This window comes from Lygodium microphyllum, chromosome 25, assembly GCF_053477565.2.
Source record: "Lygodium microphyllum isolate KBCC chromosome 25, Lygodium_microphyllum_v1.1.10, whole genome shotgun sequence".
NCBI lineage: Eukaryota > Viridiplantae > Streptophyta > Polypodiopsida > Schizaeales > Lygodiaceae > Lygodium > Lygodium microphyllum.
This window is the reverse complement of record NC_141159.1, coordinates 20,464,609-20,483,045: the sequence shown is the minus strand read 5'-3', so window position 1 is coordinate 20,483,045 and position 18,437 is coordinate 20,464,609. Positions and strand designations below refer to the sequence as shown.

At 43.2% G+C, this 18,437-nt stretch overlaps 1 protein-coding gene across 1 annotated transcript; it reads left to right on the top strand.

The window, feature by feature from the left end:
• The first annotated feature begins 16,315 nt into the window (after positions 1–16,315).
• On the top strand, positions 16,316–18,066 carry LOC148013957 (uncharacterized). Its single transcript, XM_087666628.1, has 2 exons — positions 16,316–17,005; positions 17,416–18,066. Exons 1-2 carry the CDS (start codon positions 16,497–16,499, stop codon positions 17,732–17,734), a joined length of 828 nt encoding a protein of 275 aa, XP_087522754.1. The 5' UTR covers positions 16,316–16,496; the 3' UTR covers positions 17,735–18,066.
• The last annotated feature ends 371 nt before the right edge of the window (positions 18,067–18,437 follow it).

Below are 18,437 nucleotides of genomic sequence, written 5' to 3'. Positions count from 1 at the left end.
ACGAAAGAGTTCCATGTACACACTGATGCATCCATTGAAGGCTTAGCACTGTCCTATGCCAGAAGGGCTCCTCGAAATTAGATCAGCCCGTCTATTATGCAAGCCGAAAAGTCACTGATAGAGAACGGAACTACACAATGACAGAGCTGGAGTGCTTGGCAATGGTGTTTGCCCTAGAGAAGTTCCGCCACTACCTCCTATCTACCCACTTTAAATTTATGTGGATCATGAGGCCCTGTCCTTCCTGATGAACAAAGCAAACATGAAAGGACGAATGATGAGATGGCTCCTTCTATTTCAGGAGTTTGACTTTGAGGTGATTACTAAGCTTGGTCGTTCCCATGTTCTAGCTGATCATCTATCGCGTGTCCCACAAATTGCAGACGAGGAGCAGGATGATCTACACCTTCCTGATGCTTCCCTATTCCTAGTAGAAACTGTAACCCCTTGGTATGCAGACATTGCCAATCTGCTGGCAACCCAACAGTACCCTCCTGGCATTTCTAGTCGACAAAGGAAGAAGCTTATGTTAGAATCAGCCCCCTACACTCTGCTAGGTATTGCACTGTACAAGAAAGGCAAAGATGAGGTGCTTAGAAGATGTGTTGCAGGAGACGAGATTGGGATTATTTTGAAGGCTTTCCATGATGAGCCATGTGGAGGCCACTTTGCAAGAGAAGCTATAGCCAGGAAGGCTCTACTAGTAGGATACTGATGGCCTACCATTCATAAGGATGCCTATGATTACTGTAAAAGATGTGATACTTGTCAAAGAATGGGAAAACCCACGAAGACAAGTGCCATGCCACTACAACCCATTCTTCCCCTAAAGCCGTTTGAGAAGTGGGGCATTGACTTCGTAGGCCCGATCGATCCTCCCACTAGAAGGAAGCAGAACCGATACATCTTCGTATGTACGGATTATGTCATAAAGTGGTGTGAAGCTAAAGCCCTAAAGTGAGACAATGGTAACAACATGGCCTTGTTCATGTACGAGAATATCATCACCCGTTTTGGCAGTCCCCTAGAGCTGGTAAGTGACAAAGGCACTCATTTTATTAATAAAGTCATGGAAGAGTTGACAGAGCTGTATAAGAACCGCCATTGCAAGTCCACCCCTTATTACCCCAAAGCCAACGGCCAAGTCGAAGTCACCAATCGCATCCTCTGCTCGATTCTGACAAGGACAATTGCCGCACATCGTCGTGACTGGGATGATCGACTTATAGAGGCCCTCTGGGCGTATAGAACCTCCCATAAAGCAGCAACAGGACAGACACCCTTCCAGCTGGTGTATGGTATAGAAGCTGTTTTCCTTGTTGAACTGGAATTACCCTCTTTGAGAGTGGCTATCAAAGAGCATTTGGGGGACGATGATTCACTGCAATGCCATCTCCTACACCTGGAATGTTTGGACGAAACTCGTAGGATGGCTCTACAGTGCGTGGAAGCCACGTAAGCTCGACACAAGGCTTACCATGACAGCTTCATCAAGCACAAGGAGTTCCAAGAAGGTGAGTTGGTCCTAGCCTATGATTCACGATTTGGAAAGTTTCCTGGCAAGCTCCAACAGCGGTGGATGGGCCCATATAAGGTACTTGCTGTCAACCCTAATGGCTCTGTTCAAGTGCAAACTGTTGATGCCTCTGATGATCCCTTCCTAATCAATGGATATCGTCTGAAGAAGTACTTCCCTCCTTGGGGATCTTGACAATCATGGTCACCTGATTCTTACCCCCGTTGGCGTGGCACTATCACTCTTATGATGCTACTTCTGATACCCGTTCTTCAGCCACTCCTGATGAAGTGGACACAACCCTCTGTCCCCTCAACCCTACCTTCCAGCCTTGATCTTTTATCCTCTATTTTCCACCAGCGACAGTGGCGCGATGGGTTCTGACAAATGGTATTTCTACCATTCCCTTGCTTAAATCGAAAAAACAAAAGAAAATAAAAATATATACATATCGGTCATGGGAGAAAATGACTTAGGTCCCTGTCATGCCGACCTATTCTTCGAGAAAAGGTGGAGACACCCTCGGGAATAGGGGAAAACAAGAAAAAAAATAGGAGAAAAAAAAACAAACAAGAAAAACAAACTATTATGGGAGAAAAGGAAGAAATTCCCTGTCATAGCAGGCCTCGTTCCAAGAAAAGGTGGTAAACACCCTTGGGCGGGAAGCTGGCTGTGGAAAAGGTGGCAACACCCAGCAATCCAGAAAATAGATTCATCAATTGATATCCCCAAGATCCAGTTCCGAAGCTACCTTCCTTGGTACGTTGTGTCTTGGGTCTCTCTGCAGAGCGTCTAACTGTCCTCTAGCAGACGCCATGTCCTATCCAACACAACGTTCGATTTGATGGCTACCTCCCTGGGTACGCCTCTTCAACACTTGACGACGCGATCTTCATCGACAAACAATTGAGTGATGCGAGCTTTCATCCTAACTAGATGGGAAAGTGAGTATGGGTTGCCCTTTGTATCTATCAGAGTGTGAGACAGAGGTTGGGGCGAGAGACCAATCTTTTCCCTTTAAATCAAATGAGAGGTGAGAAGTGTGAATGGAGTGTTGCACGCACGGGATGGGCCTCTCAATGCACAAAGCACAATTTGTTTTTGTGCACTGCACCATAAGGCTCCCTGGCCTTCCTTCTCGCACCGTATGTCGGCACAAGGCGGGATGCACAGTTGCACCATCAAATGCACACAAGGCATACAACCTTTGCACAAGTGACCGTGAGGATTACATCAATGGGTTTCAGGAAAGGGCTGCCCTCTTGTATCTATCAACAGAGTGTGAGATAGAGAGTGGGCTGAGTGTGACTGGAGTTTCTTCAATCAATTACCGAGAGGTGAGATTGAGGGACGTTACGACACTTGGAGTCAGGTTGTTCCCGTTTTCCTATGCACCCACGGGATGGGTCTCTACCATCAATACAAGACACGTCACCCTGTTCTGTACACTGTACTCTAAGGCTCCCTTGCCTTCCTCCTTGCACTTATACCAGATGGGTTGGATGCACTAATGCACCATCAACTGTGCACCTTGGCATACACCTTCTGCACCATTCCCTTGTCGATTCCTAAACCAGGTATGAGATATGGGTTTCAATCATTCTTCCTCGAGTAATATTAGTCATGGGGCGAGTGACTGTTCTTTCATTCCATTTGAGTGACTGAGAGTTGAGTGCAACATTCCTCATCATCGGCGAATTTCCTGCGATTCCTTCAACCATCTACCTCCCTGGGTGTTGTCACGTGGTCCCTGCCATGAAGGACGAGTGCTGTGAAGATGCCTTGGTACCTCCTGTAGCCGACAACGACAGTGGACGTGCCATCGACAATCAACCTTGATCCTCAACAACATGGGCCAAGTTTTTCTAACCCTACACCTTCTGTTTCTCAGTGACGTTCATATTTTAAGTGTGGGGACGTTAGTGGATTTGCTGTGGTGTGGTATTAGGTCCCTATTGCTTGGTTCACCCTATCCGTTAAGGTTTTAAGTGTGGGGACACGTCCCTGCGCGTCTACATTGCATACCCCTCTGCATATGCCTCAACCTGCTAATGCCTCTATGCCATGCCTTGCTTTTACCCTAATGGGGTCCCTTCCCACCCACCCGTCCATTTTTCACCCACCCTCGGGGCTGTTCCCTTGCAGTTTTCCTTCATTCCCTGATTTTGCGGTCCTACCATGTGAACGTATCCTACATTCACCAAAATCCACATCCAATCTTATAACCATGTTCCTCCCTTTGAACTGACCATTTTTCCTTTTTACCTACCCCTGTTCCGGTTCACAGTTTTCGAGTTATTAATTTTTGAAGCCTTTTGCGTCCATTAGCCGGTTTTCCATGTGAACGCACTTTGCTTGCTTCGGAACCGTGATATGACATGATAGCCCTGACAATCACTTTCTCCTTGATATTTTTCCTTTTTACTTCGTGTCATTTTGTGCACGGTTTGTCCCATATTAATTTTGTGGTTTTTTTCAACTTTTTCGTGCGTCTTTTTGATCTTTTTCCATGTGAACATGTCCTGTTTGCATCAGAATTCCAATTTGATTTGACAGTCGTATCTCCCATACTTCCCCCACCTTTTTTCTTTTTCCTTCACCCTCTTTTGACTTCTGGATTTTTTATTCTTAATTTTTCAATGTATTTTCGGGTGTATTTTTGGTGTTTTTCACATGTGAACCCCTCCTACTTCAGCTGGAACAGCGTTTTGATATGACAATCCTGTACCCCCCTTCCTGTGGACATTTATCCTTTTTACTGCATTACATTCCGGCTAGCGGTTCATCCACTATTAATTTTTGATCCCATTTTTTTGTTTATTTTTAAGGTTTTTTTCACATGAACGCGTCTTATCTTAGTTGAAACTCTGTTTTGATGAGATAGGGTTGTCGGGCATATCTTTCTGCACATTTTTTCTTTTTCCTCCACCTCGTTCTGATGCACAGATCTTTCGATATTAATTTTAATTGTGTTTTTAAATCTGTTTTTTACGTTTTTTGCACGTGAACGCCCTATCTTTCCCTCGGAACTCCCATTGCATGTTTCCCCTGTCTTCCCCCTGCCGTCCTGCCCAATTTTTGTTTTTATGCCATTTCATTTTGATGACCGGATTGGGAGATATTAATTTTTCTTTATTTTTTATATTTTCGTGCGACTCGTCCCGCGCGTGAACGCGCCTGTTTTCAATTTCTCATGCCTCCATGCACCCCGGTCGCGTCCGCGTGCCTCGTCTTGCCCTCTCGGTGCTATTTCGATCCCGTCACGGTAAATTTTTTTACCCCGCTCCGTGCACGCGCGCAGGACGGGGGTACGCCTTTCTCTCATGGGCCCCCCCCCCCCCCCATTTCCTCCCTTGGGCACCTTCTTGGGCCCCTACCCACCTTCTTGCCCACCCCTCCCCCTACCCTTTCCCCCGGGCAACCCTTTGGGCCCCCATCCCCATGGGCACCTTCCCATGGGTGTACCCCTCCCACCCTTTTCCAAACCCCCCATACCCTTTCCTATCCCCCACCCCACCCTTCTCTCTCCCCGACCCCTTCCCCCCCAACTACCTTTCCCTCTCCCGCTCTGCATGTCCCTCCCCTCCCTCCATCTCCACCTCCCTCTCCTTCACCCTCCCCTCCTCCTCCTCTGCTCCTTTCTCCCCTCCTTCTTCTCCCGCCTCCCCTCCTCCTCTTCTTCTTCTCCCTCTCCTCCTCTTCTCCTCCTTTCCTCCCCGACGTGTGCTCCTCTCCTCCCTGTGCCTGTGGCCCCGTGGCCCTACGTCCTTGGCTGCCTGCACGCCGCCCTGCTCCCGACGCCCGACCCCGCCGTGGTCTGCCGGTCGTCGCCGGACGCCGGCCCATCGCCCTCTGTAGCCGTCTAGTGGGCGCCCTGGCCGCCGTGAAGACCACCCCGCCGACTCTGCCCGCTGAGCGCCCTCTGGCGCCCCTGCATTGGCACCCTGCGTCTTCGCCCGCCCTGTGGCCTTACCTTTGCCGCTGGTGCCTGTGCTGCCCGCCTTCGCCACGTCGGAGCCCGCCGTGAAGCCCGCCGCCCTGCGCCATTTGACTCCTTCCCTACCACGTGCCCTGCACTAACACACCCCTACCCACACCACCTAAGCCCCCCTCCCCCCCAATCACACACAAACCCACCCCACCTACCCCATCTAAGCCCCCTTTCCCCCATCCCAACACACTTACCCATCCAACACCCCATTACCCCCATCTACGCCCCCCTTCCCTCCCCACAAACACACACATACCCCTACCCAAGCCCCGAGTCCCACCACAAAACCACCCCTACCCTCTGCAAGCCCCCCTTCCCCCCCACAGGCACACCCGCAGAAACCCCACCACTAAAACCCCCTCCATAACCCCTGTTCCCCCGCAGAAACCCAACATCAGCAAACCCCTCATACACCCCCGTCCCACCCAGCTGCACCCAACCACAACCCGCAGAACTCGTAGGCACCTTTTCTCAGCCCTTGACACACACGCAAGTGGGTGATTGCGATTGTTCGTGATTGCTCGTGTGCGGGTGCAGGAGCTTGTTAGCTGGCTGTTCACACACCACTGACACGCAGCCTATTTCTGGGTATTTTTCCGGATTTTTACTTCAAAAATCCGAAAACCTTTAAAAAACATTGAAAATTAAAAAAATATCATTAAAAACACTTAAAATTCATTAAAATTTACAAAAACATATTGAAATTTTTCCAATCTTTTTGTAGCAAATTGCCATATTTTTCTAACCTACAAATTTAAAAAAAAAACAAATTCAGACCATTTTAAAATTAAAAATTCTTTTAAAAATACCCAACAAATGACAAAAAATTCATTAAAAATGCTGAAAATTTTCCAAATTAATTGCCAAAAATTTCCTAAAAATTCTATTCACATTTTTACTTACTTTTGGCATATTTTCTAAGTTGTAAAAATACTGCATTACATCCTAAATTCATTTTTTTTAAATCATTTTTCTTTCAAAACACAACCTGAAAAATATCGAAACAAATCCAGATATTTTTGGATTAAGGAGAGCGCATTCTTTGCATTCACATACACCCACTACCAGGTATTTTTCCTTTTATTTTTTATTTTTTTTCTTTGCTACCCCAAAATCCACAGTTAATTATTAAAATGAACCCTAAACACCACCATGGCACGCGCATTCGCGCCAAACACACCATTTTTTTAATAAAAATAAACCAACCGTTCACTTAGCACGCGCTAAGTGCGCTTAAGAAGCACTTTAATATTTTTAATTCAAATGAACCAGCCGTCACAAGAGCACGCGCTGGCAAAAAAGCACTCCACATCACCTTAATTTTTAATAAATGAACTTGCATTTAGAGACCTAGTCTGGATATCGAAGTCCGGGATTCGGATTAAAGCACTACTTTAACCTAATAATTGGTAATTAAAAATTTAAGAATGAATTATCGTTTTCTTGATAAGGTTTATCACTTAATAAAAATTCACCCATTTCTTAATAATTTATTAAAATGAACCTTTCATTAAATTAATTCCCCCTCACTGGACTTAATTTCCCCTTTTCAATAAACTCGTTTCGTAGGATGGGTACGCGAAGTCTTCGGAGTTGTCTCCATGGCCAAACCTGATTATCAAAGTTGTGGTCTTGATATGTGTGGGTTGTTGTTATGTTTTGGTTCGGTTTCTTTGTTACGGTTAAGGATACGGTGTGTAGTTTTTTTTTCTTTATTGCCTGATACGGGGATTTGGGTGTTTGCATGTTGCATAGCATGAAGCTTTTAGTCGCATATGTCTAGAGGTCATGTCGAATTTTTTCTAGGCTGTGGTTTGCTTGGGGATAGTTGGTCGAGTCACATTTTACCATACTGGTTGATATCTTATCCTTGGTTTTTGTCTGTTGCTTTGTAGGCATTCTTTTTGTCTGTGTTTGTGGTGTGTGTGTAACCATCTGAATGGTGCCTTCTCATGCTCGTCCCCTATCCAGTATGTCCCACTAGTCAGTAGGAATTACTCTTCCCTACTCACTTTTGAGCCTCTCACGAAGGCGGGACTTGCGACTTTCGTAGCTACCTCCTTTCTATTGCTTCCAGAGGATCCATCGATGTGTGACAAGTTTCTGGCCTCCTACAGCAAGAAGTCGGGACTGGTCCAGGGTACTTCCATGACTTTGACACCTCGAGGCCTCCGGAAGGCTCGATCTCTTCCCTCCAAAGGTGAACCCTTTGTTACAACTCGCCAGCTTTTCTCTAATGAAGAGATTTTGAAGCTGTTACAAAAACAGACAAGGGAAATTCTGGATGTTAAGAAGGTGATCAACTCTTCAGGAGTTTCCTTTTCCATGATCATTGATCCTGTGTGGAAGTTGGTATGTCAGTTTCTCCAAGACAGGTTTATGCCTACAAAAACGCCATCCCATTACTTGTCCAAAGAGCTTTTTATAGCTTCAAGGATGGTGTTAAAAGGAGTAGCTATTGATTGGAGCACTTACCTACTCACTAAGATGGATCAACATTTCTTCAAAGTCACCAGGGGCAATGTTACCAATGTCACATATGGATCGTACTTGTCTGCCTTCCTGACCTACTCAGGTTTACAGAAGAGTGTGTCTCCACCTCCTCCATCTGATCCAATACCTCCTCCTCCACCTTCAGATGAGTCAGAACCAATTGATATAGAGGATTTGGATTCTTCGCCTCCCCTGGTCATACATCGCAAATGCTTGAAGCGGGTAGCAGATAAAGCTCCTTCAGTTCTTCCTTCAGTGCCCATTCCTGCTACCTCTGGCAGTGATCTCCCTGGTTATCTCACATATAATAACCTATTCAGAGCACATCGAGAAGGTTCGTTGGACATATCAGTTCCCTCACTGAACAGTCTAGTGTCAGTAGATGCCATTCCTTTCCTATGTAAAGACATTCAGAGTTCCATTGAACTGTCAGTGACAGCCTGTGTTCAACAGCTGTACGCTTCATTTTATGATGAGCTGATGTAGTCTAAGGACCAGTTGCATAAGGCAACATCCGAGTTAGCCTCTGCTAAGGATACCCTAGCAGATTTGTTTAAGCAGATGGAGCAACAAACCCAACTGATTCAAACCCAAAGAGATGAGATATCTTCTTTGAAGATTCAATTAATATGGGCTCAATTAGAGGCTACTAGCCTCTCAGAGGAGAAGGAGAGGATGTCCAAAGAAGCGCAAGAGTTTCAAACTCTTCTAGATGTCAAACTTTCAGCCTTACAGACTGCTAATGACACAGTGGAATCACAAGCTTCCCAAATCAAGCAGTTGCAAGATCAACTGGCAAAGTCACGGTCTGTTCCTCCAAGCCCTCATGTTCCCTTGATCCCTTCTCTCTCACAGCAGGACTTGGCAGCTCTTCAACGACAGGATACCTTATGTCCTCTCTTCCAGGATAAAGTGGAAAGATTACAGTCTAGAATGGATTTGTTATGGTCTACATTTGAGCAATTCCAGGAATATGTTCCTCCAGACCATTCTTTCTTTGTCCACTATCAATTACAGAAGTTGGCCTTCTACATGAAGCTTTCAACGATGGATCTTCCTCTTCCAGAGGATGGTTGAAGTGGGGCTTGGTCTCCTGAGTTATTGACAGAGGTGGTCCGTATGGTGTTTGAAGATTCTGTCACGACTGATACCATGTTGATGTCATATATGTATCTACGAGGACACTTGTTGATTCCAAATGAAGTGGATATGGCTTGGTATGTGGGAGACGTGGTTTTACAAGCTGTTTTGTATGTCAATCATTTGGAGTTGCGAATAGATGACATGTTTCAAAGTTACTCCTCCAAAGTGGCTACTTGCCCTAATAATTCCTGGCATACCATGATTGATTCTGTTGTCCTAAATCAAAGACAGAACACAGCCCCTACCTATGTCCAGAACACTAACCAACTGAGGGTGGATCTCTTAGCTTATCTTTCAAAACATAATCCATTTGATTCTACCTTTTTTTATGCCTATCAGAGAATATCTATCTTAGATCCTTCTGTTCCTACCCTACTGTATTACCAACAAATGGCTCACCGTTATGATATATATCTTTCCCTCTATCAAACCAATTCCACAACCATTTTACCCCTTCTTTTCCAACCTCAATCTTTTCCTCAAATTTCCATATTTACATGCTGCTCTTTTATTGAGGATAGAGTATTTTTCCCTTCTCCACCATGTCCTTCTCCATCCATTCATGTACCTTCTACCTTTCCTATTTATCAGTTAACACCCTTTCTAAGTGATTCCCTAAAATTTTCAGCCACTCCTTCATTAAATTATTCTTCATTTTATGATTTTTTTTCTACCCATCACTTCATCCACTTTTCCTTATTCCACTTCCCTCTCCTGCCACTTCTATATCTCAACCACCTCAGTTGGTTAGTGACTATGACGGATTTGATCATCAGATTTCCAGAAGAAGGGGATGGAGCTCGAATGATTCTCTTACAAGACCTCAGATAAATTGGCCAATAATTCCAAGAGAATGGATAGCTGCCAGTCAAGCATACCAGAACTATATTCATTTTGCTCAGCAGTATTCTCAGTCTGCAGATCCTTCTGTGCGATTAACAGTTCATTTTGCTTGGTACATGGCGTACATGCATAGGCATTCTCATAATGATTCAAAGCCTATTCCAAAGTTGTGCATGAATGTCAATGTGAGCATTGATTCCCAGCAGCAGCAGCTGGATATATTGTACTTTCATGCCCTGTGTTTGCCTAGCAGATACCTTGTCCTCTTGGAAAGGATGTGCTGCCTTCAGTTTTTTCAGAATCCTCCCAAGACATTTGTAGATGAATCCTTATCTATGGATCGTTTTTGAAATCACCAATCTTTCAAGAGGGATCATCTTCATTGATACCTTTGCCATGTATGATGGATGACTTTTAATGATAAAACTCTCTTTTTGGAGGAGTCATTCAAATGGTTGTGTTGTGTGTAGTGTTTGTATTGTGGGTTAATTTATGTAATAAGATCATGGTGGTTGCCTATTGGATTGGCTTTCGTACGAGCTACATTTTTGGAGAATTATGGTGATGGGGTCGTGGGTTTGGAGAGTTGAAGATGCAGAAGCAGAAGAAGAAGAAACCTCTTATATCCTTTACAAGTTTGTTGTGATTTCTAGTTTGATGAGAAGTGTTAATGTATAAAGGGTTTTCCTTTCGTTGTATTTTTATATCAGATACAGGTTATAAGTTGGGGTCGTGGTTGGATGGACTATTTTTGAAGATATATTGAAGATCAAAGTTGAGCTTTTGAATGAACTTGTATTCCCTTTTTTCTGGGTCGCGAGGACGCTTCCTTATTAAGTGTGGGGATATGTTGAGTGTTGAAATGACTTGTTTTTTTGGCTAATTTTTGTTGTTTTTGAGAGCTGAATGGTTGATTTTATGAGATGATTGATTGGTTTGGAAGTGTTTTGAGAGTGTTTTGGATGATATTGATTATGTTTTGGAAGTTCATGACGATTTTCAGTGGAGATATGAGGTTCTGTGATTTTCTGATAGGTTCTGATTGGTTCTATATACCTTTTGTATAGCTTCTATTTTGTTCTGATTTTCTTTTGTAAGGAAGCATGGATTGATGATTGATGAAGATTGAGATCTTGTGAAAGCTTATTGAGTGATTTTTGATGGTTTGGAATGGTTTGAGTATGAGTTATGAGGTTTTGGTAACCTTCTATAGGTCTTATGTAGAGCTTCTGTCTCTGTACTGTAGCTGTTCTGGTACAGTACTGTGACTGTTCTGTATGCTTTTGTAGGTATTTTGTAGAATGTATGTGTAGCTTGGAAAAGCTTTCTAGCCTTGGAAAGAGGTGAATACAAGTGCAAAAGAGCTAAAAGAAGTGAAAGAAGTAGCTGCTGAAGACTCAAGTAAAGACTGGAGTGAAGTGACAGTAGTGAGCTATGAAAGGACACTGTAGTGGCTATGGTGACTCTTCATATCAGACATATCTCTTGGGAGGGGTATCCACGGCCTAAGAAGGATTATTGTGAGTGATTATGAGAGATTGTAGTGAGGAGATGATGTATTATTGATGGAGAGAGAGAGAGAGAGAGAGAGAGAGAGAGAGAGAGAGAGAGAGTCAGAGAGAGAAAATTCTACTAAAACATAGTGATTGTATATGAGAGATTGAGAGAGAAGACTATGAAGATATTGAATATGAATACTATGTGATGTATTTCCATTCAAAGATAGTGTATTCCTTTGCTTTCTTTGTTATATTGATGGATTTTGTGAAGATATTGAAGAATATGGTTGATTCTATCAAATCCGTGGGAGATCTACATGATACTGCATGAAGATTTGTTGTGCCTGGTGTTCTTTTCTTCATGGTGATCATATAAAACCTAATAAACAAGCTTGTTGGTGTTACAAGATAGATTTTCTTGCAATAGAATTTCCTTTTCCTTGGTGTTCCTCTTGGGGCTCCAGCTCTCCATTGATTAGTAGCATCCTTCATAGACAATCCTGTACTTACTTCATGCTCGTATTCAGCCTGAATACCCAACAAACTAGTTTCCTCTTCAAATTGCAGCAATGCACTAGTGGTATCACCAAGAAAATAATGCTTCCTTTTAATTATGTCAATGATCTCATCATGAAATTCTCGCTTGGCAATGCCAAGCATCTCTCCCAAGGTAAATTTCACCCGGCTGTTTAAGATCCATTCTTCAAGAACCTTCTTAAGATATGTGGTTGTCTCAATGTCAAATTGCAACTTATATCCTGGCTGCTTGCCCTTCTTTTTGCCCTCTTGTTTGTTATCCTGTTTTTGCTCTTGATTGACCTCTTCCATAACATGCTCGGGAGGTGCCTGTTTTGCAGCTTTAGGCTAATCCACACTTCTTCTTGTCATTCTTTTAGATGTCCATGCAATATCTTCATCTCTTTTTCATTTTTCTTCCACAAGTACATCCGTGTTTTGTACCTTTGCTAAATATGCATACATTGAATATGCATCTATCGGTGATTCCCAACCAGTTATGCCACGAATGTCTTGCCCTGCATGAGACATTTCACTATCAGTGACCTTTCTCTTTTCAACTACATGTAAACCATGTGTCCATATTTCAGCCTCGGGACCAACCATCACTTGGCCATGCATTCTATCCAACTGTAAACCAAAAGTAGAAGCATGTACCACCGCATAAGCATTTCGAACAGCCAAGTCTTCCAACAACTTCTATATATCTCCCTTTCCAAAATTCAAAGCAAGAGGCAATCCCGTTTCTTGTGCATGGATCTTGCCATCTTTCCAAAAGATAAGCTGTTGTGCTAAGGCCTCATGATAGACAACACAATCCTTTCTCTCGTGTAGCAAACTGTCACACCACATACATCTTTTTCCAAGTTTAGGGGCTGCTGTCCGTCCCCTTTCCTCTTGTCCTTTTTCATCCAATTTTGCAACCTTCAATTGAAGATCCTGCATCCCTTTGACCAATTCATCCAAGACATCTTCCCTGAACACTTCAACTATTTGCTTGTAACATGGGCAAGCTAGAGACGTGCAATCTTTCTCTTCTTCTATGCTTCTTCACAAGTGCAGTAACAGCTTCCTTGACATGTCTCCACTCTGTTTTCAAACCTGTCTCTGTAGTTTGATCCTCCAGCAAATCATCAATCTTCTCTTGAAGCTCAGGATCAGCTGCCTGTAGAAACAATTCAATTTGCTGACTTGCAAGAGCTTGCTGTTCTACGAGATCCAACTGCTCAAATGGATTTTCAAATTCTCTTAACAATTTTGTAGCCACAAGACCCTTATTAGGTTGCACAACCCACTCCTGAAAAGTCTTGCACGTAATCAAACTAGTATCCTCAATATAATTCTTCCCTAAGTGTCTTCTTGAAGGCTACCCAGTCAGCATCTTGCAAGTATAATTCGGAAATCCGTGTTTTTAGTTCATGAACAGTAACATGTACAAAATACCGGCTCCATGCAGATTGAGCCACTCCAAAGAATTCCATCTTCTAAGGATAGGTATGTACATATGCAGATACATTCTTGCCATTGAATAACTTCACCTCCCGCTCAACTCCTTGCAAAGAATTCATCACAATACTTTCTGTTTGAGCAGAAGCTTGCATCACCTGTTGTTGTTGTATCTGCATAAGCATATTCATATTTTACACCAATTGTTGCAAAACATCACTGGAGAATGTATTCGAAGATTCTCCCATCTTGTATTTCCTTCTTCTGACAACCTTTCACGTCGGGTTCACCAATGTTGGAGGGGTTTTTGTCGAAAGGTCGAATCCACCGGGGATCAGAAGTAGAAGAAAGTAGAGATAGGATATGGAAGACAAGATAGAGAATACCCAAGTAGTAAACACGACAAAAACAAATCACAATGAATTGAATCAATATGTATTGAAAGAACTTGGAATCTTCACACTACTCAGAAGCAATCTCCAGGCATTAGATCTCTTGGAGCTTCTTCGTAGAACAAAATGTATATAAAAATTACAACTCCTTCTTTGTTGCTCGGAACCCAAATTTGATGGCTCCATTGGCTTCGAAAGGGGGGGGGGGGTAAAACTCAAGGATGCTTTGTCACTGATCTCCCAGATCACTCCTTCTTCTTTCAGTTCAATCTGCAGTTTTCAGCCTGTTTACAGTGATCGCGACGTGCACGATTTCATCCATTTGTCTTTTTTATGAAAAATCTCCTAACTGGTTGAAAAAACTACTAACTTTTTGCATGCCATCCTAATCTAGAAGCTTTTTCTAACTTTTTTAGATTTTTGTAATAAATAATATAAAAAATAGACTAAAATTATCCAAAAATCTAGTTTTTTTTAATAATCCATGCAACTCACACTAATACTAATGGCTCAGATCACATTGACTCTCTAGATCAATAAAGAAGTCAGATGATGATGCATTCTATACTTTTTCACATAGTGTCCTCATAACATCACGACATCATGCCCCTTTACCACATGAGGAGAGAGAGTAGGGGAATCGAACCCCTTTATACTTAAAGTGATTACACCAAGCAGACACCAAGCTCTCTTTGGAAGAAGGGGAGTTGAATCTCTCTACCAAAACCATGGGAGAGTGCCAACTCCCCCCCCCCCCCCCCCCCCCCCCCCTCCCCTCCCCCTCACACACTATGATTAATACAAATCAAGAAAAAAAAATCAAACAAAAATTAAAGATTTATTTTTTTTTTCTAAGAAAAACTCGAGTTTAACCTCTTACCAAGCACCTTGAAACTCATGATACTAACATCTAGTTAGTAGTCATAAATTACAGTACACATGAATGAGTGAACTTAGCAAAGAGTAGCAACAACACCAAACTTCTGTCGTAGGTAAGGTTACCTTTGTTGCCCTTGGGTAATATGCAAATTCTGTGTTCGCATCTCTACAAAGGCAGTATTTGCTCTGGCTTAGAACGACCATTACCTAGCATAAGAATTCTACTTACTAGTGAAAACAATTGCTGATCTGTGACACAAGAAGTGAGTTTTTGCAAGTCCAAAGTGCTATCGCTCAAGCTGGCAGATGAAGGAAAAGAACTTGGAGCTGCGAAGAAGGATGATGATCCAAAGTTGTGGTGGGAGGAGAAACACCAATCAATGCTTATTCACAGTTTGCTAATGTTTTTTTTGTTAGAAACCTTAGGTTCAATAACCCTACTATGTGAGGGTTTAGGGTTTTAACCTTACTTGTCAAGGTTTCTTGTATGCCATGGAGAAACCAATCTATGAAGAGAGGTGATCAAATGCATCCCCTCCCTTCTTTTTTCCCTCTATCCCCTCCTTAAATTTAAGTTTAATATAGGAAATTAAGAGGGGTCTACCTTTAATGTATACGCTTAAGTGCCCTTCCAAAACCCCCCCTCCCTTACACTCATGTGATACCATACAACATCTATAGTGAACCCCTTAGGCGAGAATCATCACACCTCAATCACTTATTTTTTTGAAAAAATGAGGTGGGAGTGCTTGAATGTTGAATCTTCTCAAGTTGAATAGAATTGAGTAATTGAAGCACTTGAAACTGAGCAATGCTTGAGAAGAGATTGATGGAAATGGAGAGAATACAAACACATTGTCAAACAAAATTAGGGGTTTAGAGGTGAAGATTTAATCGTGTCATTCCTCATAATGTAGTGTAGATTGATTATTAGTTGCAAAAATCACAAACGATCAAAAAATTGCGAGCAAACACCAGGTGAGGGTTTTTTTTTTTTGGGAGTGGGGGAGCCTTCATTTTTGGCGCAAAATAAGGGTGCAGTACGAGCTTTGGCGGGTGGCACAACAATTATTGGCCTTTGAATAGCCAAGCTCAGGGAGCAGGGTGAAATGATAGTGATAATATGTCTTAGTGGAAGACTCGAAGAACCCTATTTTTAGATGCACATGTAGCACAAGCATGTGTATTTGTACAACTGTAGGAGGTGGCTTTTGGGACAAGCACCACTCTTGGTGCATTTCTAGAAAAATGGGGTGGTTTTAGGCAAAAGCCGGGAACCTTCCAGTGACCTAGAAAAGTTCTTGGTTTTTTGAGAAAACAACTAAAAACTCCCCCCCCCCCCAAAAGACCCCTATGAGAACAACTTCCTAGAAAATAAAGTGTGAACCGCTAGGGCGTGCCGCGCGACACTAACCTTATGTCATGTAGGGGATGAGGCTTGGACCGGATAAGTTTCGAACATGATGAGATGATGACTCAGGACTGTCCGTAAAAGTCCAGCAGCAGCCGCGGGATTGAAAATTGAATATTATCCGCTCGAAATTTTCAGCAAAAAAGTGGGAAAGAGTCTGAAAAGTCTTTCTTTCTGCAAGGATTGTTGTTTTGCTGTTCTCCTTCAAAAACTCTCGAGTCTCTTCGTTTTCAAATCATCCATCATCTTTTCTTGTCGTTTCTTCCATCGCAAAGCTTCTCTTGTATATCCACCCCCTTCTTCATATCATATAATAGCCTTCTGCACAGAAATCCGAAGGCCAGAGCTCCAGAGGTCCACACAGTACATGGCGTCCCTTGCTTGCCAAAGGCTGGGCAGCACATTGCGCCAGTACTGTGACCAAGGCAATGACGGGGCACACACGGCCATGGTCGCCGTACCCTTACTGAAGGTTCAGGATGTCTCCTTGCGTGACGGTGCATTCCTAGGGTTTCCTCCTCAGACAACAGGAGCAAGTCCCTTATCTTCCCCTAAGTGCAGCACTAGTTCTCTGCATATTGTCAGAAATATGGCGCCTCACGCATCTCCCAGCACTGCTGATCAGGAGGCTGCAGTAAGATTGGACATATCTGACCCTACGGCCTGTCATCGATTGGATCAGACGTGTCTAGCGACTATGGCTGTTGATCACATCCGTAGTCCTCCTGCTGCAACTAGCTCTTCGAGTTCCCTCTCTTCTAGCGATACGGAGGAAGGTGAAGAAGCATCTAGCAGCCTGTCATCATCTTGCTCAGATATCTGCAACAACGGCCCTCTGGACAGCATGAGCTTCCTCTCTGAGGCTCTCCCTCAGAAGTAAGTCTTCTCAAATAATTCATTTTGTCTTGAAAATAAAACTTACAGACTCAATCACCGCATTCCGCACAATTATTTGAATTTTGAACTCGAGTCACCAGATTGGGCAAAGAAATTCGTTGCTGAAAATCAAAATCATGCAGAACGAGGGCATAAGGGCCCCAGAAAATGCATGGCAACCTTCCAACACTTTGCAGGATGTGTGGAGTTTTGTCAGAAGATTCGATAAATGGATGTTAGACAAAGAAATCGTTTGCCCAAAGTCCGAATCATGCGGAATGAGAGCATAAGGGGGCCCAGAAAATGCATCGAAGCATCAAAATGTTAAAAGTTTAGGCACACTGGAGAATGTATGGAGGTCTGCTAGGAGATTTTGATAGATGGATGTGTGTGTTTGTCCGTGTGCGCAGGCGGGGACTGTCGCGTTTCTTCTCAGGCAAATCGCAGTCGTTCTCATCCATAGCGGTGGTGTGCTCGGTAGGGGAGCTTGCAAAACCGGAGAACCCTTATGTAAAACGGCACCGGACAGCTGCAGCCGGGCTTTGCTACAGTTCTTTTCCTCCCCTCCCATCAGGGAATACCATGAATCATGAGAAATCCAGGCGCACTTCTGCAGCTGCAGTTGCGACTACGACCATGTCCAGAACAACAAAGGGCGGTACGGATCCCGCCAGTGTCCAGCCTTCCCTCAAGTGTTTCTCCTATCCTGATCTTCGATTGTCCTCATAGAATAGCATCAGGTTATCACCATGTAAATGAGACGGAGTCAAACATGCAGGGCCTTCTCATGTCATCATCATCATCATCATGTAATTAATGAGACGGGGAACACAAAAACGTTCTTCTCCACTCGGAAGTCCTGATTTTGAGACAATGTATCATATAGTTGTACATAAAACCACATGTCACAGTTCCATGCAAGCACCCATGATTGGGTGCTGTAGCTCAGGTCCCTCCTCCGAGTCCCTAACGAAGTATTCGTGAATTCATAGTCGGAGACTAGATTTGTGGATAATGGTATATTGATGATTGGTTTGTGGATAATAGTATGCTGATTGATTTATTTGTGTAAGAACCCTTGACTCACGTGATGTTTTAGATACCAAAGAATAATAGTATGAATAAAATCAAGTATACACGTGCCGCTAAGAATGACAAATAAAGTGAATATGTTTTTAGTTGCACAGATAAATCAAATATGTTTTTAGTCTTGATTCCATAGGGAAGTGGTGGTAGAAAGGATGGGGGATTCGATTCCAAGAGTCCATGGAGTATTTTCCTTGTCTTTGTGATAATAATTTTAATCCTTATACTCTTCTTATTCCACTCTCTCTTGTTTTATACTCTTGAGAAGAGTCTCTCCTATTTGATCAGGTTGTTCCCTAACAGCTTCTCATGTTTCATATTTATAGTTAAATTGAAGAAGGGTTGT

Bases quoted from the DNA above. Each gene is read 5' to 3' on its own strand.
- LOC148013957 (XM_087666628.1), top strand. From the start codon at position 16,497: ATGGCGTCCCTTGCTTGCCAAAGGCTGGGCAGCACATTGCGCCAGTAC. The intron at 17,006-17,415 runs GTAAGTCTTCTC...CCGTGTGCGCAG, and splicing joins TCTGAGGCTCTCCCTCAGAA to GCGGGGACTGTCGCGTTTCT.